Below are 22,240 nucleotides of genomic sequence, written 5' to 3'. Positions count from 1 at the left end.
CCCAAACACCTTGTCCCAACACCCCGTGCAGACACCCCTGTCCCAAACCTTCAAGCCCCCTGGCCTAACCCCCTGTCCCAAATGCCTTGCCCCAAAGCCCTTACCCCAAACCCCCATCCCAACACCCCGTGCAAGCACCCCCGTCCCAGGCCCCCTCAATTCCCTGCCCCAAACCCCTGTCCCCAACCCCCCCCGGGCTTACGATCATCTTCTTGTAGAGCCCGTAGTGCAGCACCAGGCTGTGGGTGAGCGCCAGGCGATGCGGCTTCATGGGGTGCCCCGCGCCTGCAACGGAACCGCGCGGGGATCAACGGGGGGGCGAGACCGAACGGCCGCACCCGCCGGGCAGGGCCGGGACCCGCGGGACAGGACAGGTCGGGAACGGGGACAGAGGGACGGGGAGAGGGGGAGTGGGGAGACGGGGGAACGTGGAGGGGGAGGCAAGGCGGGGGGGGTCTGGAGGGGAACACCGCTGGGCTGGGGCACACCCTCGCCCCCCGAGCCGGCCTCGGCCGTTCCACCGCGCGGCCCCGGCGCTGCCCCGGCCCCGGCGGGCCCCGCCCGCACCGTAGTGGAAGTTCCCCACGTCCGGGTCGTAGAAATAAGCCACGGTCTTCGCCATGGCGGACAGGCCGCGCTCCTGCTCACGTCATCACCGAGCGACACCCGCGCTAAGGGAGGGGTTGAGGGAGAGGGGTGGGGTTAAGGGGGGCAAGGGGCGGGGCTAACGGGATAGGGGCGGGGTTATGGAGGGGGCGGGGCTAAGGGGCCCGCTGCCCCAGTGTCCGCCCCCGACACATCCCAGTTCCCTCCCGGCTCATCCCAGTACCCTCCCAGTCCGCACGCCGCCCTCACAGCTGCCCCTTGTCCTGTCCCTCCAGGGCCTCGTTCAAAATCCCTCTCCGGCTCTCTTGGAGCCCCTTTAGGCACCGGAAGGGGCTCTAAGGTCTCCCCGGAGCCCTCCCTTCTCCAGGCTGAACAACCCTGATCCCCCAACTGCTCACCTGGTACCTACACCTGCCTCCCAGTCACCCCAAATGCCCACAGTGTCACCTCACTGCCCACTACCCACCCACCCACAGCTGCCTCCAGGCAGCCACAGCTGTCCGCAGTTACTCCCAGCTGCTCCCAGTTACCCCCACTTGTGTCCCAGTCAATCCCAGCTGCCCCCCAGTCACCTCCAGCTTCCCCTAGTTACCCCCACTTGTCTCCCAGTCAATCCCAACTGCCCCCCAGTCACCCTCAGCTTCCCCCAGTTACTCCCACGTGTCTCCCAGTGCCACCCCAGCAGGGCGCAGGTCCTCCCAGCCCCGGGGTTGACAGGGAGAGGGGACAGGGAGGCACCGAGGGCAGGGGGAGGACAAAAACCAGGTGGGAAATTGCCGGGTGGGAAGAGGCTCCATGTGGAATGGGAGAGACTTGAACCTTAGCCGGATGCAGGCAGTGACTGGGAATGATCAGGTGCCAACTGGGAACGATGGTAAAGGTCTGTCCCCTGGGGGCTGGAAAGAAGGAAGGATGAATGGAGCACCCAAAGGCTTGGGAAGGGAATGACCTGAAATCTGGGCTTGGTCCTGCACAGCATCCTGCCCGACCCACTGGAGTCTCAGAGAGGAGCAGGACCCCCAAGGGGGTCCCAGCTGGCTGGGAATGGAGACCATGGCAGATGGGCACTGGGATGTTCCCTGGCTTCTCAGAGGATCCCAGGTAATGAATGTGCAGGAGGGAAACACCTGGATGTGCAGCAAGGGGGGCTTCCCACATGTGTGGTGGGGCAGCAAGGTGACAGTGGGATGATGTGGAATTTTGGGTGCTGTGCTGGCTGCAGATGGATGAGAGAACGTGCTATGGTGGGATTATTAAATGATGCTTCTGGCTGGCTCTGCCACCTCCTGCAGGAACACTACTCCCCCTGTGTGGGTTTCCATTCAGAATACCAGTTCCTGAGCATGGAGCAAGGATCATAGGATGGTTTGGTTGGAAGGGATCTTAAAGTTCATCTTGTTCCAACCTTCAGAGGAGACCCAGAGCCCCGCTGGGGGCACTCAGAGCAGCCACCTGGCATGGTGGGCAAACGGGCCCAGCACCCACCACCGGAAAAAAAATTTAAAGGACTTGAATTTAAAGGATTTAAGTTTAAAGGATATAATTTTAAGGGATTTGAATGTGCTGCACAACACGGATGTACTGGGAACTCGTGGGACACGGTGACGTCTCGGTGTGACGGTTGTCCTGTCCCTGCCCCTCAAGCTGCTGCCACCAGATAACGCCCAGCCGGGGACACGGGGCCACCCGGGGAAGCACGTCCCAACACCCATCTGGGGGAACAGGGTGAGGAAGGGAGAAACACATCCCTGCTTCCAGCTGGGATCCCTCTGCTGGCTGACCTCCATTCTGGAAGCTGGTCGCTGCTCCGGGCATCTTCACGGGTCTTGGAGCGGAGCAAGGAAAGCATCAGAGCAGGATATTTTTAGATGCTCTTTGTGCTCAGAGAGCAAAACCACACTGTGGTTTAACGGCCATTAGCTGCTGGGCATGTTGGGAAAGCTGAAATAAGGGCTCAGGACTCAGGGAGATGTTGGACACCATGGGATGGAGCAGCTTTGCAGACACGACGGAGATTTTTGGGCTGAGCATCGCAGCAGAGACCCCCGGAGGAGCCTGCCTGTGGGATTCCAGGATCTGGGCAATCCAACCTGTTTAGCTGCCACGTGGACAGTCAGCGGGGCCGAGGTGGCCCATCCCCTGAACGGGTGCATTCCCATTGTTTGTGGGGTGACATTGGCTCCGATGGCTGCGGAGGAGGTGTGGGAAGAGAGCGGACGAGAGGTAACGTGGCACCACAGCGGGATCAGGGCTGGGTGAGGGATGAGGTGACAGGGACAGAACTGTCCCTGCACCCTCTCCTTGGTCACTCTGTCCTTCCCTCCCCAGCCACCTTTTGACGTGAAAACTCAAAATCTAAGGGCTTCAGGCAATGCCATGAGAGGGACCAAAGCCTCCAAGGACCCTCAGGATTCAGGCCTGGGTAGGCCCAAGTGGGTGACCTGGGGAGGAAGGGCAGGGGATGGTGGCCTGGATGCAGTGGGCAGGCAGGAAGCAGGCAGCTGCCTATCCCAGACATCTGGATGGGTTGTCCTGTGTGTCAGCTCACGCTGCCTTGGTGGGGTCAAGATGGGGACAGGAGCTGGGATGGGGTCAGGAGGGGACAGAGGATGCAGGGTCCACACTCTGGAGATATCACGAGCATCCAGCCCGTGGCCACGTCCACTCCAACCCAACTTGGTTTGGGGCTTCATCCCATGTGGAGGCCCTCCCCACTGGCCAGGATGGACACGGCAGCCTGCTTGGAAGGGAGAGCTCAGCTGTGTGGATTCATGGCTGCCATGCTGGCTGCCCTTGGGGCAGAGGGAGCCCTGGTGTCCTTTTTGGGTCACCTGTGAGGGGCTGCATGGGACAAGGCTCGTGGTCTGACCACTGAAGTGTTAATGGGATTCCCAGTAGGATGAGGACTGAGAAGCTCTGGAGGGATGCTGAGACTGAGGTGGTGGAAGCAGAATAGAGACTGGGAGCACACGATCCCTGATGGGAGATTAGGAAGAGAAACACTAAGAGAAACTGGGATAACCCAGCTGCAGAGCCAGGAGAGACCCCTCCTCATCCCGGTTCACCCCGTGGAGGCCAGGATTTGTCTCCAGGCAGGCTGCTGGGCCATTCTGTGCCCCTGAGCTCGTGGAAATGCTTTGACTCCAGAGGCTGTGGGAAAATGGCAATTTTCCCTTGAAGTGAAGAGTGCTGAGTAGCTCCGGCTCCTTTTGCCCGGCAGGGCTGGAGTCTGGAAAGGGGGTGGGGTGCTGCGAGGGGGGTGGGGTGCAGCAATGCATCGGGTGGGTGGGAACGCCCAGGAGGAGAAAGAGCGATTTATTGTGCAGGACAGCGTGTGTGGGCACGAGGAAAAAAGCTCCCCATGACTGCATCCCCTCAGGGCTCTGCAGAAACCCAGACCTGCCAGTTCCCCCTCTCTGAAGAAACAAGGGCAAGGAGTAAACTGCCTTTGAGGTTTGCTTTTTGAGGACTTCACCGGCGGAGACTCGCGTGATGTGGCAGCTTGTTGGTCCAGCATTTGGAGATCTCTCCTCTCCTATGGCCCAGCAATCCATGGCAGGAGGAATAAGTGTTGCTGCCTGTGGTGTTTTCCTGCCATAGATGGTCCCTCTTAGGGCCTGTCTCCCTGCCAGGACAGCAGACAGATGGGTGGCACCTATGATGTGGTGACCTCATGAAGTCCCAGTGATGGAGGAGGCCCCTGAGAGGTGACTTCGTCACCTGTGCAGAGGGACAGGAGCCCTCAGCATGGCACAGTGGCAGCCTGGAGGGGTTATGGGTTGTCTCAGGGCAATGCAGAGCGTGGTGGGATAATTCCCACGAAGGAATGTGTGTTTGGATCGGTGCTCAGCTCAGCAGAGACGGGGTGGGAGGGATTTCAAGGGTTGCGTGTGCTCCTCAAGGTCTGGGAGGAGAACTGGCAGGTGGGTGAAGGACAGAGAGGAGCAAACCTAACGTGCAGCAGGAAAACAGGGCTGGGTGAAGCCTCCCAGACTGAGGATAATGTGGTGGAGATGAAGGTTGTGGGACTGCCACAGCTGGAGTTTTCAAATGGCTTAACCACCCCTTTTTTAGGAAGGAGAGAGAGAGAGGATCTCCCTGAGCTCTTTTCCCACCATCTCCTCAGTGCTGTGATCCCACTGTGGGTGTCTGCACCCCCCTCCCCCTGCTCATGATGGTGTGGGGTCAGTCCTGGTCTTACTGAACCCCACTTCCACCCTTCTCCCTCCCATCGACAGGGCTCAGTGCGCTAAAAATCACGGAAAGGAAGGTGCCAGGGGAATTCGGGGCTGGCACGCGTGCGGGTGAGGTTTATTCACCCCGGGGCGGGCAGCAGCTTGGCAGCGCCGGCTTCCCTGAGCAGCGCTCCTGCTCGTCCTGCTGCAGCCGCCGGCATTTCCCTGAGCTCCGCTCCGCACCTTCATCCGCCGAAACCGCTTCGGAGAGATTTTTTTCCTGGGATCGGGACAGGCTGGTGCTCTTGTGGCAGAGAGCGGCAGAGAGCGGCAGGCAGAAGCAGCTGGCTCCTTCCCGGGGAAGGCAGGCAGGGAGCCGGGAGCCGGGGGCCGGAGGATGCTCGCCGCGGTGCCCATCCGCGGGGATGCGGGGTTGCTAGGAGGCAGGTGAAGGTGAAGGTGAAGAGGAGAGCGCTGCGGAGGACCGCAGGCCCAGGTACCGCCGCAGCGGGGCTGGGGGGCAGCCGGGGGGGAACCCTCTGTGTGCCGGGAAGCGGAGCCGGCGAGCGGGAACGCGAGCCCTGAGCCCTCGGGAAGGGAGCCGGGAGCGCCCAGGGGAGCCGGGGCGGAGGGAGCCGGCTCGGTCCTTCGGGAGGACGATGCGGGAGATGCCGGCGGCTCGGCCCTCCGCCAGCCCGGCTGCCGCGGCTCCATCCCCGCCGCTGCCAGTGCCGGCGGAGGCCCTCGGCCGTGAGTACCGAGGGCTGCGAGGGGAGCGGGGCGGCGCGGGAGGATGCTCAGCCATCCTCAGGCAAGGGCGAGCGGGGGGATGCCGCCCGCCGCAGAGCCCCGGGCAGGCCGGGGCACCGGTGCCCTTGGGAAGCCGCCTGCAAGGGCCGGGGGAGCGCCGCAGCCCGGGGCCGGCGGGCCTGCGGGGACGCTGCCGCCGCCGCTGCCCTTGGGATGCCTCTTGCCGAGTGCGTGCGGGGCAACAGTGTCCTTGGGACACCGCGCCGAGACACCTCCGGCTTATCCTCGCCTCCCCGGACCTTGCGGGGCAAGAGATGAGCCCCGGGCAGCCCGCCCTGAACTGGGAGCTGGCTCTTGCCCGGCCGGAGGGAGAGGAGGATGGGCACAGGGACCCTGCTGGGGGCGAGCACCGGGAGCTCTGAGCTGCCTTCCCCCTTCTCCTAGATCCGCATGTCAGACCAGAACAGCACCGACGATGGGGAGTCAGACCCCCAGCACAGCCTGTCTATGGTCTTCCTCCTCGTCCTGGTCTTCTTCATCATGGGGCTGGTGGGTTTCCTGATCTGCCATGTCCTGAAGAAGAAGGGTTACCGGTGCCGGACTTTCCGGGACGATCTTGACCCAGATAACAAAGACGTGCTGGCAGAGCTCCAGGACAGTGAGTGCTGGGGCCACGGGGGCTCAGGGGGGCTAGGGGGCCGCCTTTTGTCCAGCATGGACTGGTGCTCCTTATACACACTTCTGGGATGTGGGATGGAACTGGGAGAGTTACCTGTGACGTGTGGCTGGGTTGGGAAAAAGGGATGGAGAGAGTGTTCCCCCGGGGATCAGGAGTGTGTAGCCTGGGGATCCCTCTGATCTGCTGGCTCCACAACCTGGCGGTGACAGGGAGGTGAGAGCCAGTGTCTGGCTCTTCCCAAAGGAGCATTACCACCAAAAGGTAATTCTGATGGACCTGCTGAATTCCCAGTGCCTGAATTGTACTCCACATTCCCCAGGCAGGGATACAAGGTGTCACTTCTGCCCCTTCAGCATTAGGAGGTCTGGCATGGGGCCAGCATGATGTTGGTTTCATCTTCTTCCAGTCCCTGCTGTGCAGGCCAGAGGAATAGGGGTATTTCCTTGATCACTGTGCTAGAACGGGACCTTTAGGGATTTTTTCCCATTGCTTCAGGCCACTGTAAGTTGCTCCTGGGTGGTTGGATTGGGAAGTCACTGCAGCATCGAGCGTGGGTGCAAAGTAGAGCCCGGCCCGAGTTGGTTTCATGAGTCTCTGCTGAAATGGGGAAGGCACATTCCTTCAGCTGCTTCCTTAGCTGGAAACAGCCACATGGTGCTGCATAACTCCTCCAGCTTCCATGTGCCTGGGAGGATCAGCACCTCCTGCTGCCGTTTCTCGTGCACAGGGGGGAATGTGGCTCCTCCAGCTCACCCACGGATGCAGCAAGAGCTTCCAGGTGTCCACGGATATGCTTCTGTGGCTCTAATGACTTGGCTGCACATGACATGGAGACAGTGAACCTTCCAGGATTGGCTTTGCCCTCTGGAGATACCACAGCCCAGGGAAACATCTCCATGGACTTCCAGGACCATGGTGGCAGCCCTCGACCATGCTCTTTGAGGCAGCTGCCTGCCAGACCACAGCTCCAAAGAGCTTACAGGAACAGCTAACACAGCAGACCGTGCTGAAGGTCCATCCTTCCAGGCCTCCTTCCTCAAGCAATGTTCAAAAGCAGGTTGTAATGAATGTTGGGGAAGAATTCCACAAGCAGAGCAAGCACCAGCCAAGTTTCCCCTCTTTTAAACTTCTAACAGTGTGCAGCTCTGGGGCTTTCTCCACCAGAGGTGTTTTTTCTGTGTTTAACAGGCCCCAGTGGGTTTATTTTCTGTGAACATGTCCTGTTTACCCTTGGAGACTCGAACACTCTCAGTATCCTGCACCCAGAGGCTCCTGGGCTGGACTGTCCCCACAAGGAGCCTCCTCCTTCAACTTTTTGGGACCTGTTTCCCACTCGTTTCTCCAGATGTTCCCCAGTTCTGAAGGAGCAACACAACCCCCCTCTCCCTGCACACACAGCTGCTGGCTCAACCATTTCCTTTCCAGGGTGAGGGATCTGGTGTTCCCCAACATCTTCCCAGCATAATGAGGAATATGAGGCTTCTCCAACCTCTGTGTGGTCGTGGCTGCTCCTGGGGAGGGAACTCTGAGTAGAGTCTCCAAATCCCAGCCCTCAGTGCCCCATTGTCTCTTTTCAGATGAAGAGGAGGAGCTGAACGAGGACACTGTGGAGAAGATTGTGAGATGCATCATACAAAATGAAGGTGAGCACGTCCATGGGCCGGCCAGGAGACGTGCTGACCACTTTGGCTGACACATTCCTGTTTTCCTCTCTCTTCAGCAAATGCAGAGGCTCTCAAGGAGATGCTGGGGGAAAATGAAGGGGACCTCCCAGTGCCAGTGAGGTGAGGGAAGCCAATAGCAGCTTGTGGCTGATGCAGAGTGGGGGAGAAGCAGCCTTTGGGTATCCCTTTGGTCTGGAGGCTGCAGCCAGTCCCATTCCAGCTGTTACAAAGCATCTTCCCCATAAGGAGTCCTGCTCTCCTGAGGGTTTTCAGGAGTGCTTCACCCCACTGGCAAGGGGAATAGCTCTTTCTCATTTCTATCCTCAGTGGAGGTCCCTTCCAGAGCTGCTGCTCCCAGTGCTTGCTGCAGGGGGGCTGCACCAAGGTTGGGATGACTCCTATGGATAACACAACCTGTCATGTCCTTCCCCTGTTGCAGCCTTTGTCCCCACAGCCAGGATGGGGGCCCACCACACCACCACACGGTGCACCTGGGCTCCACACAGGCCCCCTGCATCCACTGCAGCCGCAGGAAGAGGCCCCCGCTGCAGCGACAGGGACGGTCCAAGGAGGGCAAAGGCCGGATGCATCCCGGAGAGACCACAGTCTTCTCAGTGGGCAGGTACTTAAAGGAGCTTTGCCAGCCATGGCCCTGATGGAACAAGCACCATGGGCTCTCCTCAGTCCCCCAGTTCCTTTCCCCTTCCCCCCCCTGCCCCAGGCTGGGCTCCCTCTTGCTCTTCCCTGCTGAGATGCTTCAGCAGCAGCTCCGGAGCTGGAAGTCCCGAGGATCCAGGTGGCTCTTGCACCTGGAAATGCCTGTGGTGTGTGGAGGGCTGTGATGCACCCGTGGCTTCCCTCCTTCTCTGGGAAGGTGACTCAAGCCTGGCTTTTCCTGCTGAGTCAGTGCTGGGCACAGCCCCAGGTCCGTGTCCTTTCAGTCCGCTGTCCCAGCTCCGTGCAAGCAGGGCTCCTGCTGCCCAACTGGGGGCTTTAGGAACCTCCTCAGGAGGAGAAGGAGTGGGCAGCGTGTCCCAGGTGCAAGTTACCTCCTACCACCACCAGAATGAAAGAGTGGCTGTGCTGCCCCAGGTCGTTTCCTCTAATCGTGTCTGTAATTAGATGACACAGCAGGAATATAAGAATGGGGAGTGCTCCTGATACTTCCCACAAATACTTCTCCAGTCCCCACTTGGTCTCACCTCAAGGGACTTCCTGAGCTTCCTGTGGTCTCTGTGTAGTCAGTAATCTGCAGGGCAGTCTCTAGGCTCACCCAGGTTGCCCCATTCCCCAGCAGAAAGGTTCAGGAAAGTCTCCCAGGGCTCGGCTCCCCACAGCAGTGGTGACTCCGACAGGGTGACAAGCAACTGCCGGTCCCTGGACGGCCACACTGGTGAGGCACAAAGCTCTGCTGTGCTCAAATCCTGCAGCAGGACTTCATTCAGAGACTGAGCCTTGATGAAGCTGCATGTTGTGGTCCAGAGAGACAGTCCTTCCATGGGAATGCTGAGCCAGAGTGGGCACGGAATCATGGAGTGGTTTGGGTTAGAAGGGACCTCAAAACTCATCTTGTTCCACACCCCTGCCATGGGCAGAGACACCTTCCACTAGCTCAGGCTGCTCCAAGCCCCGTCCAACCTGGCCTTGGACACTTCCAGGCATGGGGCAGACACAGCTTGTCTGGGCAACCTGTGCCAGGGCCTCCCCACCCTCCCAGCCAAGAATTCCTTACCAATAGCCCACCTAACCCTGCCCTCTGGCAGTGGGAAGCCATTCCTCCTTATTCTGTCATGGGGGTTTTTCCACCGTCAGAGCCAGGAGCTTCAGTAGGGAGGTCCTGGGGCTTTATGGGGAGCTGGAGAAGGGGGGAGACATGCTGGACCTCCCCGTGCTGAATTCCAGCTCAGATCACATCTTCTGGGGACTGACAGCTCCTGGTGTCCGGTAAGCCAGGTCTCTGCACAGTTGTGTATTCATGGCTAATTCGTTCCCTGGCTGGTGTCCAGCTCCATCCACTCCTCCATGTCCTTTGTCCAGGCCCTTCCCAGTCTCCTGTCACTCACCTCTGAGTGCCAGAGAAGATGGTCTCCTTTCCTAAAGGCACCTTCCCTCAAATTTTGGTTTTCTCCCCTTATCCCTGTTAATATCCCATGTCCCATGATGAATCCCATCCCATTTCTCCAAGGCTGTATTTTAAATCCCCAATCTCCTTGGTACAAGGACCAAATGCTAAGGGACCTATGTGCCCATGAGGTACAAAACCACCTCCAGATTCTGCTTCTTGTTTCCAAGCTGGCCCTGTCTCTTCCAGATCTTTGATTACTTTCCTGGGACTGCCTTTGCTGTGGCTTATTTATGACAAATATCTTGATTGCACGAAGTAACTTGACTCAAGACTGACCCTACATAAACCAGCTTCTTTAACCCACCTCTTGGATTAAAGGCCCAACCTCAGGTCTTTTTCTCTTTCATTTTTAGTTGTTTTTTCTCTCTTGGACACTGGTTGAGGGTCCAGCCCCCTCCTACATGGACTAAGTCCTGGCCCTGGTAGACACAGGGTTGTGGCTGAAGGACTAGAAAGGATGAGAACTGTGGAGGTCCACCAAGATCGTCTGGGGCTGGAGAATGTGGCATGTGAGGAGGCTTTTTTAGCCTGAAGAATTATAAAGGGAGGATCTAATTGTTCTCTAACACTACCCAAAGGGTGGGCAGAGTTTAAATGAAGGTGGAACAAGAATCTTCTCAGACATGCACAGGGAAGGGCAAGAGGCAAAGGCCATAAATTTCAACAAAAGAGAACCAGAAAAGACAAAAGGAAAAGCTATTTCACCATGAAGTGCAGACCTGGGACAGGGAGACATCTCCATTCCTGGAGATTTCCAAAATCTGACTGGATGGGGCTCTGGGCAAATTGATTGAGAGTGGGAGGTAACCCAGCTTTGATTAAGGGATGTGACTGGAGACCTCCTGAGGGCTTTTTTGCCCCTAAATTATTCTTCACTTCTGCAGCAATCTGGAGTACTGCTGATCTGTACTCTCATATCACAGGATGATTGACCATTTCTCTCAGGGCTTTCCCTAAACCAGCTGTTGTCAGTGGCAGAGCTCGTCCACCAAAGCATCCAAATCTGACTGCCTGTCCTCAGCCTGATCAGCCACAGTGTGTCACATCCTACTGAATCCAAAGCCTCAGTGATGCTGACGAGGCAGCCAGACAGAGCTCTCTGCCTTTCCCTCACCAGCCGGAGGTTGGTTACGTCACCTCTCGTGTCCTCTCCACTCCAAACCTTTCCTGCACTTCCTGAATCCGTTCAGCTCTTCCAGGCTGACATTGCTCAACGGCATCACCAAGAGGTGATCCTGCCACTTGTGCCTCCTCCCAGTCCCTCTTTGAGACCAGAACATTCTTTGGTCTTCCCAAATCGCAGTGCTGGTGTCTTGTCTCCGAATACCTGGACAGACCTGAAAGGCCACATTGCTGCTTGGCCTGACTTGAGCAGACCTGTGGGTACCTCGCCTGGAGCTGGAGCATTTCTCCTCTTGACCCTTCCAATCCTGAGCAGCATTTCTGACCATGCTGAGGGGTCGGTGCTGTCCATAGGCTGGTCCTCAGCCTGCTGGTGGTCTCCATCTCACCTGGCATCTGTTTTTATCTCTCAGACCTCTCTGCTCCTCCCTTCAGAAGCTGCCACGCTCGACCTTCGGGTCTTGCTCTTCTTTCAACCCCAGCAGTGCTTGAACTTTGCTGTGGAGTTGTGTTTTGCCCTGGTGCTGTCTCGCAGCTGAACCTCAGCACATCCAGGGCTGTCAGCAGCTTCTCCCCGTGTGATCCAAGCGCAGGGAGAGTGGGAGCGGGTGAGTCATGGGCTGCAGGAGGTCTCTGTGGTGGGATTGGCGTGCTCTGGCTGGTGGACACCAGCTCACCATGGAGGAGATTTCCTGTCTGCTAGTCCAGCAGTGGCTGGCAGCGCTTGTGAGGAGGAGTCACGGCGTGAGTCACCAGCTGGCTCCCAGCTCAGTTCAGGCTTTGCCTGCACTTGACCCCTTACAAGCTCAGGGAGTTGGGGTTGTTCAGCCTGGAGAAGAGAAGGCTCCAAGGAGACCTTACGGCCCCTTCCAGTGTCTAAAGGGGCTCTGAGAGACTTTGGACGAGGGCCTGGAGTGCCAGGACAAGGGGGGATGGCTTCACACTGCCAGAGGGCAGGGTTAGATGGGATATTGGGAAGGAATCCTTCCCTGGGAGGGTGGTGAGGCCCTGGGACAAGTTACTCAGAGAAGCTGTGTCTGCCTGGAAGTGTCTAAGACCAGGTTCTACAGGTCTTGGAGCAACCTGGTCTAGTGGAAGGCGTCCCTGCCCACGGCAGGGGTTTGGGATGAGATGTCTTTAAGGACCCTTCAAACCCAAACCATTCTGTGATTCTATGATCCCTAACTTCTCTCTACTCCCCATGTGAAATATTGCATCACTTCTGATTCTAAACACACCCTTTGAGCCTCTGCAGCTGTTCTCCTGCCCACCTGGGAGCTCTGAGCTGTTACCTGGTCATGGTGAAACCTTGGTGAAGCACCCAGGTACCATCTGTCACTCCAGGGGATGGTGCAAAGTGTGCTCTGGCAGATTTTAGCTAAACAACTTCTCCTGAGTTGTTTAGCTGCCTTTACTCCCTGTACCCAAATCACTGCCAAAACCTGTCCCTACCCTCACTTAGGGCACACTGTCACCCAGGCTGTGTTTCAGAGCACTTCCAGCAGCTGTGATCCATCTTGCTGCTGAGAAGACAAGCTGGCAGGGTCTGCACCAGCTGACATGTGGATTGGACTCTTCATCCTTCTCTTTCTCTTTGTTTCGCTAAAAATGCAGGGAAAAATGGGGTTAAGTGAGTGTGGGCACTGCTAGAGCAGGGGTGGTGCTGAGTGGGTCTGAAATGTTGGAGATCATGGCAAAGAGAGGAGATCTGAGGCTGGAGGTACAGGCAAGCTGGGAACACAGCTGTGAGAGAGGAGGGGAAGGATTTTGATCTGCCCTGCCCCCCATTCCAGGTTTCGCGTCACACACATCGGGAAGAAACCCGCTGTCCAAGAGCAGCAGGACGGCCCCCTGCCCGACGGCAGCCGGGAGCTGAGCACGGAGGAGCTGGAGCACAGCAGCGACCGGCTCCAGCGGGAGCGGGCCCTCAATGGGACTGTCCCCACGGGGGGCCTGCAGAACGGAGACATCCAGAGCGGCAAAGGTGTGGAGCAGAGCCTCTCCACCACCCCAGCCCCCAACACACCAGCCAGCTCTGGCACTCGCGACAGCCGTCGAGCGGGCACGGGGTCCGGCAGGGCAGGCTCGCCGCAGGATGCTGGCACTGCTCCCGGGAGCGTGAGCCGCCAGAGGAGGCTCCTGAGCCATCCGGCGCTGGGAGGGTCGAGTCCCAGCATCCCGGGAGAGCTGGCGCGGGAAGGAGCCGGCATGTGCCTGGAGGAGATGGGACTGGGGTCGGCAGACGAAGTGTCGGATATTCACGGGAGCCTGAGTCTGCACGAACAGGCTGAGGAGTTGGGGAGAGACGACAGCAGCAGGAGACAGCCTGGAGTGGAGGACGAGGAGCAGCAGGTACATTCCTCCTCTTGCTTATCCCCATGTGGTCCCCTGGTCTGGAGGGGATTGCTTTTTCCCACCCATATTCCATGCCTGTGGCATGTGGAGTCATCATGACAGGTCCCACCCTGGTGGTACCTGTGCTTCAAGGGGAGTAGGGGATGCTGCAGACCCAGCTGCCCCTCGAGCAAGGGATGTTTTCCTTTGTGGTTGAGCTCTTTGGGGATGTCCATTGCAATCTGGACTTGGTGGAGCTCTACTGCTGCACATGGTGTCCCCAAAACTGCAGCCTCAGCATGGCCAGCAATGAACAGGCAGGGAGAGATATCTCTAGGAGCCTTTCTTGCCCTGAAAGCTAGGGAATTGTGAAGCCCAATGGTTGGTTTTCCCTGCTCCAGAGGAGCTGTGCTCAGAGAGGAGAGCTCACTCTGCCTGAAGCTCCAGCACCCTGGTATCTCCCAACCTTCCCACCCAACCACCTTGCTGGAGGAGCCAGAGAGCTCCAGGTTTGCTTGGCCACTGGTGGCCCCCAGTTTGGGGGATTTGCTCCCTGAAATTGCCTCTGGGATCTTAGCACTGAGCAAATGAGGCTGGGAGCAGACACCCAGCATTTCAATCACACACATTCACAACACGGTTCTGCAGTTGGGGTAAGATGATTTTCGCGGAAGGGGTCTGGGGAAACACCCCTGGTGTGATGTCAGCAGCCCCAAGAAGTGGCCTTGACTCACCCCACAAAACCAGCATGAGGGCACTCCTGTAAAGTCCAAAGTCCTTGGAAGAAAAAGGGAGTCAAACACCTGGGTAAAATTCCTGGCATGCTTCAAGGCCAGGGAGATCCCCTGGGGCTGGCTCTGCTGGAGTTCCACGGGCATGGCACATACCAACAGCTTTTGGCACAGGCTGGGATGGGGCAGGACTGGGTCAGCATGGGAGAGCCCTGGGAAAAGGTGCCTGGCTGGATGCCAGCCTAAGGAAAAAGCAGGATCCCACTGTTTTACTGTTTCCCTCTGCCTTCTGGTGTCCAGGCTGGAAGGTTTAAGCTGTTTCATGGAGAAGGGCAGCCCAGGGCAGCCAGGCAGGACAGAGCTGATGGGCTGCAGCCATTCTTCAGAGACCTGGAAAGGTGGTGACAGGTCCTTCAGTACGCCTTGGGTGATGGCTGTGGTACCTCTGATCCCTGGGGAAGCAGTTACATGCAGGGCAAGCCCAGGGGCATGGTGATGTGTGTCCTCTCTGCGGCTCCAGACTCTTGTCTTGGGCCCTGCATGTGGTGTTGAGGTGCTCCAGGACATGGGGTCCCAGGAGAACGGTGATGGGACCTCCCTGGGATGTTTGTCACTTGAACCCTCCCCTAACCCCACAGTCCCAGGCAGGGCCACCACAAGGGTTGTTGGCTGCTGCTCATCACGTCCTGCAGGCAATGGGGAAGGGCAAAGATAATGTGTGGGCTGTAGTTGCTCCTGGAGACTCAGTGGGGTTCTGCCCACTGGCTCAAAGGCTGCTGCTGTGGCCAAGGGACGACTGGCCCCCACCCCAGCACCCTGCTCCTGCTGACATCCCTCCCCATGCACACCCCTCCTCCATCCCACAGGAGCCCAGCGCCGCGGAGAAGGACTGGAAATCAACGGTGTGACGTGAGTGCTTTGTCCCTTGTCCCCTGGGGCAACGTCCGAGGTGGGGTGGGAGGGCGCTGGCAATGTCCCTGCCCTGCTGGATCACAGCTTGGTGACGGAGATGGAGAGAAGGTGAACCCCTTCTCCAGGGGGGTCGGTTCCCAGTGCTCCAGGTCCCGCACGGGCAGGACCACATGCCCAGCCACGGGCAGTGATGCCAGTGGGCAGACACGGGCCTGGGGGGGATGGGGGGATGCTATGGTTGGTGGGGACAAGCTCTATCCCGCCCCTCTCCCCCACAGCTCCTCTCCGCTCCCGGCTGGAGCGTGGACAGGAGGCGCGCAGCCCCCGGCCCACACGCCGGGCGGGGGGCTCTGCCGTGGGGCAGCCGCGGGGCAGCCGGCCCCGGCCCCGGGTGGGCAGCTACGCGCTTGGCATGGCCGGAGCGACGCGCCGGCGCTACCGACAACCGCGCTCGGCGCCAGACCTCATCCCATTGGCAATAGGTACCCGATCCCACCCACCGCACCCGCCCCGGAGACCCCCCCGGGGGGCGGGCGGGCAAGGCAGGGGCAGGACAGCACCCTGCCCCCGCTGCCCACCCGGCCCCTGCAGCCTCCCCAGCTCCGGGGGAAGGATCAGAGCGGGGGCTGCAGCGAGGGGCGGGGATGGAGGCAGCGGCTCGGGCCCCCCCGGGCGGGGGGCAGCACCCCCCCACCCACCCGGCACGTTCACTGCAGAGCACAGCCCCCCCCCCCCCGGGCACCCCTGCCACGCAGAGCGGGCACAGGCACAAATCCTGCACCGGCGAGGGACCCTGCCGGTCCCCGGGGGATGCTGGCGGACACAGGAGCTTCCAGCCCCATCCCGGCACAGGAGGGGCCGGAGCCCGGCCCAGGGGCGGGATCACCCCCTGGCCAGGCCAGCGGGCAGCCCCGGTGCCTGCCCGAGCTTCGGTGTAACCGCCCTGTACATAGACGAGCTACAACCATTAAAGCTGCTGAACCCCTCGCCAGACAACTGGATTTATTGGGAACAGCCCCCCACCCCCTCACCCTGCCCGTGGGGGGCTGGCAAGGTCCAGGGATGAGCCCCCCCAGGAACCAGGGCTGTGCAGGCGGTGCACGGGTGATGCCAGGCAGAAAGGGCAGAGGCAAGAGGTGGGTGAGATGGGGCCTGGCTGTGGCATTGAGCACCCGAAAAAAGGGCTAGCCAGGGTTCCTGGTGCTGTACTGGGATGCAGGAACACTCTGCAAGTGGCACTGGGCGGGTTGTAGCCCTTGGAGAGACCAGCTCAGGGCATGGGGCAGTGCCAGGGACAGCAGCCTGTGGTGGTTTGCTCGGGTAAAGCTTTTTGGGGGGCAGAGAGGGATGAGGGGAACTCGCAGGGTCAGCTGAAGTGCAGCTCGGGGTCGGGCTCAGGGACTCTGCCGGGCGGCGGGGGCGGCGCACGGAGCTGCAGAGAGAGGAGAGGAGAAGCAGTGCCAACATGCTGAGGCCACTCATGCCCCCTGACACCCCCCAGAGCACAAAGGTGACACCATCCCCTGTCATGGGAGAGCTGGAGAAGGTTTGGGGGCCTCTGTGACAGGGCTTACCGGCCGCAGTCGGGTGGCTGCCAGGTCCGGAGAGCTCTGCCCGCTGCCCGTGCCATCCTGCCGGCAACCTGGAAGGGCCCAGCAGCTCAGCCTGGTTTTCCAGGCCCTCCCAGCCTCTTCCCAGCTCCCCCCCCCAGCACTCACCTCCCAGTGATGTCTCAGAAGCAGGGCTGGGGGTCAGCATGGCCCCAGGGGCAAGGCCAGGAGGGGAGAAGGGTGGAGGGGATGGCGACGGCAGCTCCTGGGAAGACACGACCAAGAGGGATGGGAACAACGGGAGGGGGGTCTTTTCCCCCAGCAGACAGGGGGAACAACGCCCAGGGGATACAATGACCCTCCTGCCACCGACCTGCCCCGCTGCCTCCCGGGCCCCGGTGAGCTCCTCCACCACCAGGGAGGGGAAGACGCCGACGCGGCCGTCGAAGTCACCGGTCCAGAAGCCGTCGTCCACCTCTCCGGCGGCGCGGGGCAGCACCCGGATGATGGCCCCCTCGGGGAAACTCAGCTCCTCGGGGCTCTGCCCCTCGTAGTCATACAGGGCCCTCACCAGCCAAGCTGTGGAGATGATGGGGAGGGTGCTCAGCACCTTCTAGGGTCCCGTCCCCCTCTCTGGGGTGGGGGTGATGGTGCAGCACCCACCTCCAGGCTCCAGCACCAGTTCTGCTGCCATGATGCTGGAGAGCTGGCGGTGCAACGCTGAGGGTCCTGGGGGGCCGAGCCCGGCCCCTGACTCGCACCCAAGGGACAGCAGGTACTTTTCAGGGACATAGCCGACCTGGCCTGCCTTGTTCCGAGCCTGAGGGGGCAGAAGCCATGTGGACATCCCAGCCCATGGTCAGGGAACAATCTGGGGACCTCGAAACGGTGGGACTCAGCCCGCTCCCACCTTCACCCACTCCTCTGCGTCCCCGTCCTCAATGACCTCCAGCTCCTCACCCTGGGTGATGGACAGCTCATCTGCCTGGCAGCCCTGCAGGGTACAGGGACAAAGTGGCAGGGAGGCTGAGATGCCATCCCTGGGCAGGCAGGGTGAGAGACAGGCAGCTGGGGCCATACCTGGTAGCCAAAGATGACCCGGCAGGTGTAGGGGTAGGTGCGAGCAGCAGGACCAGGCTCATCATCCCCATCCGGCTCGTCACTGTCCTCGTAGTCATCGAACTCGGCCGGATCCAACCCCGTGGGTGTCTCCTCGCCTGTCCCCACCATGGCCCCCGCCAGCCAGGCATCCACGTCCAGCCCTGCTGCCCGCAGCAGTGCCAGCCGTGCCTCGGCCTTCACTCGGCTGACCTGGGGACACCCACAGTGCCAAAGTCTAAGGGGACACCCACGGTGGGGGGACAGCCAGTCCCAACCCCATTGTCCCCATCCCCAGCGTGGCGGCCACGGTGGCAGAGCATCCCCAGGGACACATCCCCAGCACCACACCTCCCCATCCCTGTGTCCCCCACCCTGGGGGGGACAGACCGGCCTGGGGGACCCACCTCCGCCTTCCGGATGTTTTCCCTCGCTTCTTCCATCTGCCGCTCCACGGTCGCCACTTCCCCCTCAGGCAGCTGCTGCCGCCTGGCCTCCAGCCGCTGCAGCACCTGGGAGGGCACCCGCAGGTCAGAGGGTGGTAGGAGCTGCTGAGGGAATGGAAAAGCCCCTCCTTGAGCCCCCCATCCTGTTCCATGGGGCAGGACAACACCCACCTCCTCGCTGTGTGCCTTGTTTTTGCGGTCCCGGGTCACGCGCGTGGCCCAGCGCCGGGCCTCCTTCTCCAGGCTGGCTCCATCATCCCCTGGCGGCAGCAGGCACACCTGGGCAAGGACACGGGGGTGAGAAGGGCTTGGCTGCACAGGCCCCCACATTGCTGAAATGTGTCCCCCTCACCTACCTCCTCCACCCCGGCGAGCTGGAAGCGCTGCTCGGGGGCCAGGGAGAAGGCGGGGTGGTCCTGCAGGAAGAGGAGGAGGTCCTGCTCCCGGCACACCTGCGGCAGGGGAGTGGTGTGGGGCCAGGGGGCTCACCTGTACCCTCCTGTCCCACCCAGCTCCCGGGACGGTGCCGTTACCCGTGCAGATGCCTCCGCAACGCCCTGGAACCAGTCCCGCGTGGCCCGGCAGGTCTCCACCTCTGTCCGGCTGGCGGCCGACAAGTGCTCCCGGAGCCGCTCGTAGAGGTCCCCGTCCAGCGCCTGGGGGAAAGGGGGTGGGAACCCCCCCAGCACTGCCTGCATCCCTCCTGGAGCATCCCTGACCCCCTTGTGCTGATGGGACCCTTCCTGCTGCCCCCCTCGCAGCAGCACTGGGGAGATGCTCCTTGTGGGACCCTGGGGAGGGGGCACGGGGGGGTCTGGGAAGCCCTTACCTGCATGGCCGCGGGCAGCTCAACACGCTGGTAATGCTCCAGGTGGGCAGTGGCAGAGACCAGGGCGAAGCTGTACTCATTCTGCACCCCCGCCAGCTGCCTCGAGTGCTCGGCCAGTCGTGCTGAGAACTACAGGGATGGGGAGAGCAGGGCTTGGTGATGGTGTGGGGGCCACCACCCATGTCCCCCTGCATCCACCCGCCTGGCTACCCCGCCATCCCCCCGCGCTGCTGACCTTGGCGCTGAGCTTTTGCAGACTGGCCTTGGTGTGAAATATCCGCCGGTCGCTCTTCCGGAGGCTGGGGAGGATGGGAGAGGGGTGTGAGACCACCCTGCAGCCACAGCAGTCCTCATATTGTCCCCCACACTCACCGAGCCTCCACATCGGCCGCCTTGTCCCTGGCCACTTCACTGCTCCGCTGGAGGTGTGTGAACTGCTTCTTGGCCTTGTCCAGCTCCTTCACCGACTCCAGCAGCTCCGCCTGCGCCTTCTGCAGCCGCTCCATGCCCTGCGGGGAGCGTCAGCCGGCGGGGGGACAGCTGTCCCCACCGCCCGGGCACAGGGGACACGTCCTTGCCCTGGTACCTTCTTGAGTATCCTCTCCTTGGAGAGGCGGGCAGTGCGGGCAGCCTCGGCGGCCAGGGCGCGGTAGCTCTCCGAGGCGGTGACACGGACCTGCCCGGCGTGCGCCGTCCCCTCGATGACGCCCTTCCAGACAGCGGCCACACTCCTGCAGGCACGGGGTGAACGCAGGGCAGGCGCTCCCTGCCCCGCTGCCAGCTTTTGGGGACGGCCGGCAGGACAGACAGCACCCCCAGCCCTGGTGGGGCCCTCCCAGTCGGGCACCGCACCCATGGGGACATCCCACCCGGGACTGTATCCCTGGACCTGAGTCCCGGTTGGCATTAGGCATCTCCCAGCTGGGAGGCCATAGCCAGCTCGGGCCCTTGTCCCCACCCCTGTCCCTGTCCCAACCCACCTCGAGTCGCCGGCCTCGCCGCGGCCCCGCTGCCAGTCTCTCTTCACGAACTGGCTCGCCAGCCTCTGCAGTGCCTGTGAACAGATCCGGCATCACTGGCACTTCCCAACCCTGCTGAGCACCCCAGCACCCACTGTCCTGCTCTGGGCCCAAAACTGGGGTTCCCCACACTGGCTGCCCACCCCATGAGCCCAGGCACACACATGTCCCCCCAGAACAGGGACACCCCCCCTCCGGTGGCTCAGTGTTAGCAGAGATCCCCTCATGCTCCCCATGAGAAAACCTTTTTGGGGAGCAGCCACCAGAAGACCACCCTGCTGTGGCTTTTGGGACCAGAGGTTCTACAAGGGGACGCCACCAAGGGACACTGGCTACAGACACAGAGCAGAGGAGCCCCCAGGAAAGCCAAGCACAGAGAGACCCCAACCATGGCGGGACAGTTTCCCCCCACCTCAGGAGGGTGAGGGAGAGGGGTGGTACCGTGCCTGGCTGCAGGAAGGGGGGACACAGTCCTTCTGCAGTATGTCCCCAAGGGATGCTGCGGGGACATCTCACGGCAAAACCAAGCTCTGACATTTCAGAGCACTGCCCTGCGATGACCCAGCAGACAGCAGAGCCCAGCAGTTTCTTCCCCCACACACAGGGTTTTCCCTCCAGGCTCCCAAAACACTCGAGGTTCGGACCATGCTGTGCTCAGCAAAGCTCCCGGCGAGTGTCTGAACAGGGTTGGGGTCCCCTCAGCGAGGGACATCCAACTGTCCATCTGCTGCCACCCCCTTGGGCAAGCACAGAACTGCCAAGCCTGCATAATTTCTGAGGCTGCCCATCGCCTGCATGAGGCTGTGCCCAGCTCTGGACACCCCAAACAGGCAGGATGGGGCCCATGGCTCCCCAGGACATTGGTCCTGGATCTGGCAGCACCTCCTCCTTACCTGTCCATACTCCCTGTCAATGGCGGCCCTCTGCTTGCTGTAGGACCTGGGGGGAGAGGGGACATGGGGCAGGAAAGGACACACAGAGAGGGGCAGGGACAGGCCACCCCTGCCATCCCCCCTGCTAACCCCCCCTGCCACCACCCCTCTGCCATCACCCACTGTCGTCAACCCCTGCTCTTGTGCCCCTGCCATCATCCCTGATACCACCCCACACCTGGATGTCCCCATCAGGCCACCCCAGAGGCTGGTGGAGCCTGTGACCTCGAGGTGCCAGGCTCAAGGTGAACTGTGCCCGGTCCCTGGGCCACCCGTGGGATGAGCTGCCTGGTCTCAGTTCAGGGACACACAAACACCCATGGGATGGGCTGTCTGGTCTCAGCTTGGGGACACACACACCCCACACGTGTAATGAGCTGCCTGGTCTCAGATCAGGGACACACACACACACCAGTGGGATGAGCTGCCTGGTCTCAGCTCTATGGGGGGTGTCACACACACGCGTGGGGCCGTACCTGATGTCCTCCAGCAGCTCGGCGTCCCGCTGCTGCTTGCTCTGCAGGCCCGAGAGCTGCTCCAGGACGTGGACCCGCAGCTCTTGCGTGAGCTTGACCTGCGAGATCGCCCTGCTCAGCCCCGGCCCCGCCGCGGCGCCGGCCGCGATCGGCTGCGGGGATGGGGTGCGCAGACGGGGTGCGGGGATCGGATGCGGGAATGGGGTGCGGGGATGGGATGCGGGAATGGGGTGCGGGGATGGGGTGCGTGGATACGCTGTCCCCCCCGGCCCGGGTACCGGTCTCTACCACCCCTGCTCCTGGGTGCTCCCCAGCCACAGCCCCGCTTCCCCAGCCCCGGTGAGGGTCCGGTGGAGGCGAGTCCCGGTCGCGGCTGCAGGACACGGCAGCACGGGAGGACCCGGTCCCGGTCGCCCGCCCCTTGCCCCGGCCCGGCCCCGCGCTCACCTTGCGCGGCGGCGGCTGCATCGCTGCGTTCCCCCGGTGCCGTCCTGATCCCGGTCCCGGTCCCGACCCCGATCCCTGCCCCCGATCGCGTGCGCGGAGCCCGGAACTGCCGGGACGGGCCCTCCCCCGCCCCCAATAGGCCACGCCCCGGATAGACCACGCCCCGTCAGACCACGCCCCACCAGGGCCCGCCCCCTCCCCGAGGACACGCCCCCACCCGGTACCCGGGCAGGCGGTCGGGAAGCCCCGCCCACCGCGCCAGCCAAGCCCCGCCCACCGCGGTGGTTTTCGCGCCCCCTGGCGGCCGATGCGGCATGAACGGGGGGAACGGGGGGACACGGGACA

At 61.4% G+C, this 22,240-nt stretch overlaps 3 protein-coding genes across 8 annotated transcripts in view; 1 reads left to right on the top strand and 2 right to left on the bottom strand.

Annotated features, from left to right (window-relative positions):
* Positions 1-699, bottom strand: part of HDAC3 (histone deacetylase 3) — a 17,159-nt gene extending 16,460 nt beyond the window's left edge. The window contains exons 1-2 of the mRNA XM_027705074.1: positions 568-699; positions 203-285 (exon numbers count right to left, since the gene is read on the bottom strand). Of these exons, the coding sequence (XP_027560875.1) occupies positions 203-285; positions 568-622 (138 nt within the window). The 5' untranslated portion in view covers positions 623-699. The remainder of the gene's footprint in view (positions 1-202; positions 286-567) is intronic.
* On the top strand, positions 309-16,084 carry RELL2 (RELT like 2). 6 transcript variants are annotated; one of them, XM_027705070.1, is made up of 9 exons: positions 309-374; positions 4,993-5,277; positions 5,976-6,189; positions 7,788-7,853; positions 7,931-7,994; positions 8,314-8,496; positions 12,915-13,473; positions 15,053-15,095; positions 15,377-16,084. In XM_027705070.1, the coding sequence occupies exons 3-8, from the start codon at positions 5,982-5,984 to the stop codon at positions 15,092-15,094; spliced, it is 1,122 nt and encodes a 373-aa protein (XP_027560871.1). In that variant the 5' UTR covers positions 309-374; positions 4,993-5,277; positions 5,976-5,981; the 3' UTR covers position 15,095; positions 15,377-16,084. The 6 variants fall into 6 exon arrangements, with proteins under 6 accessions (XP_027560871.1, XP_027560872.1, XP_027560869.1 ...); XM_027705068.1 differs by lacking the exon at positions 4,993-5,277 and adding an exon at positions 1,583-1,707 and having other exon boundaries at positions 318-374; XM_027705071.1 differs by lacking the exon at positions 4,993-5,277 and having other exon boundaries at positions 315-374.
* A 1-nt stretch (position 16,085) lies between these two features.
* FCHSD1 (FCH and double SH3 domains 1) lies at positions 16,086-22,017 on the bottom strand. Its single transcript, XM_027705066.1, has 19 exons — positions 21,896-22,017; positions 21,449-21,546; positions 20,934-20,979; positions 20,002-20,075; positions 19,608-19,752; positions 19,394-19,530; positions 19,257-19,320; positions 19,022-19,150; positions 18,726-18,848; positions 18,549-18,644; positions 18,364-18,471; positions 18,154-18,258; positions 17,729-17,959; positions 17,559-17,642; positions 17,312-17,468; positions 17,022-17,227; positions 16,817-16,913; positions 16,673-16,740; positions 16,086-16,530 (listed from the first exon to the last, which is right to left on the bottom strand). The coding sequence occupies exons 1-19, from the start codon at positions 21,914-21,916 to the stop codon at positions 16,465-16,467; spliced, it is 2,055 nt and encodes a 684-aa protein (XP_027560867.1). The 5' UTR covers positions 21,917-22,017; the 3' UTR covers positions 16,086-16,464.
* Between the last annotated feature and the right edge of the window lie 223 nt (positions 22,018-22,240).

Source organism: Neopelma chrysocephalum, unplaced genomic scaffold, assembly GCF_003984885.1.
Source record: "Neopelma chrysocephalum unplaced genomic scaffold, ASM398488v2 Primary Assembly neopelma1_319, whole genome shotgun sequence".
Classification (NCBI taxonomy): Eukaryota; Metazoa; Chordata; class Aves; order Passeriformes; family Pipridae; genus Neopelma; species Neopelma chrysocephalum.
The sequence above is the reverse complement of the archived record's forward strand: the minus strand, read 5'-3'. Positions and strand labels throughout refer to the sequence as shown.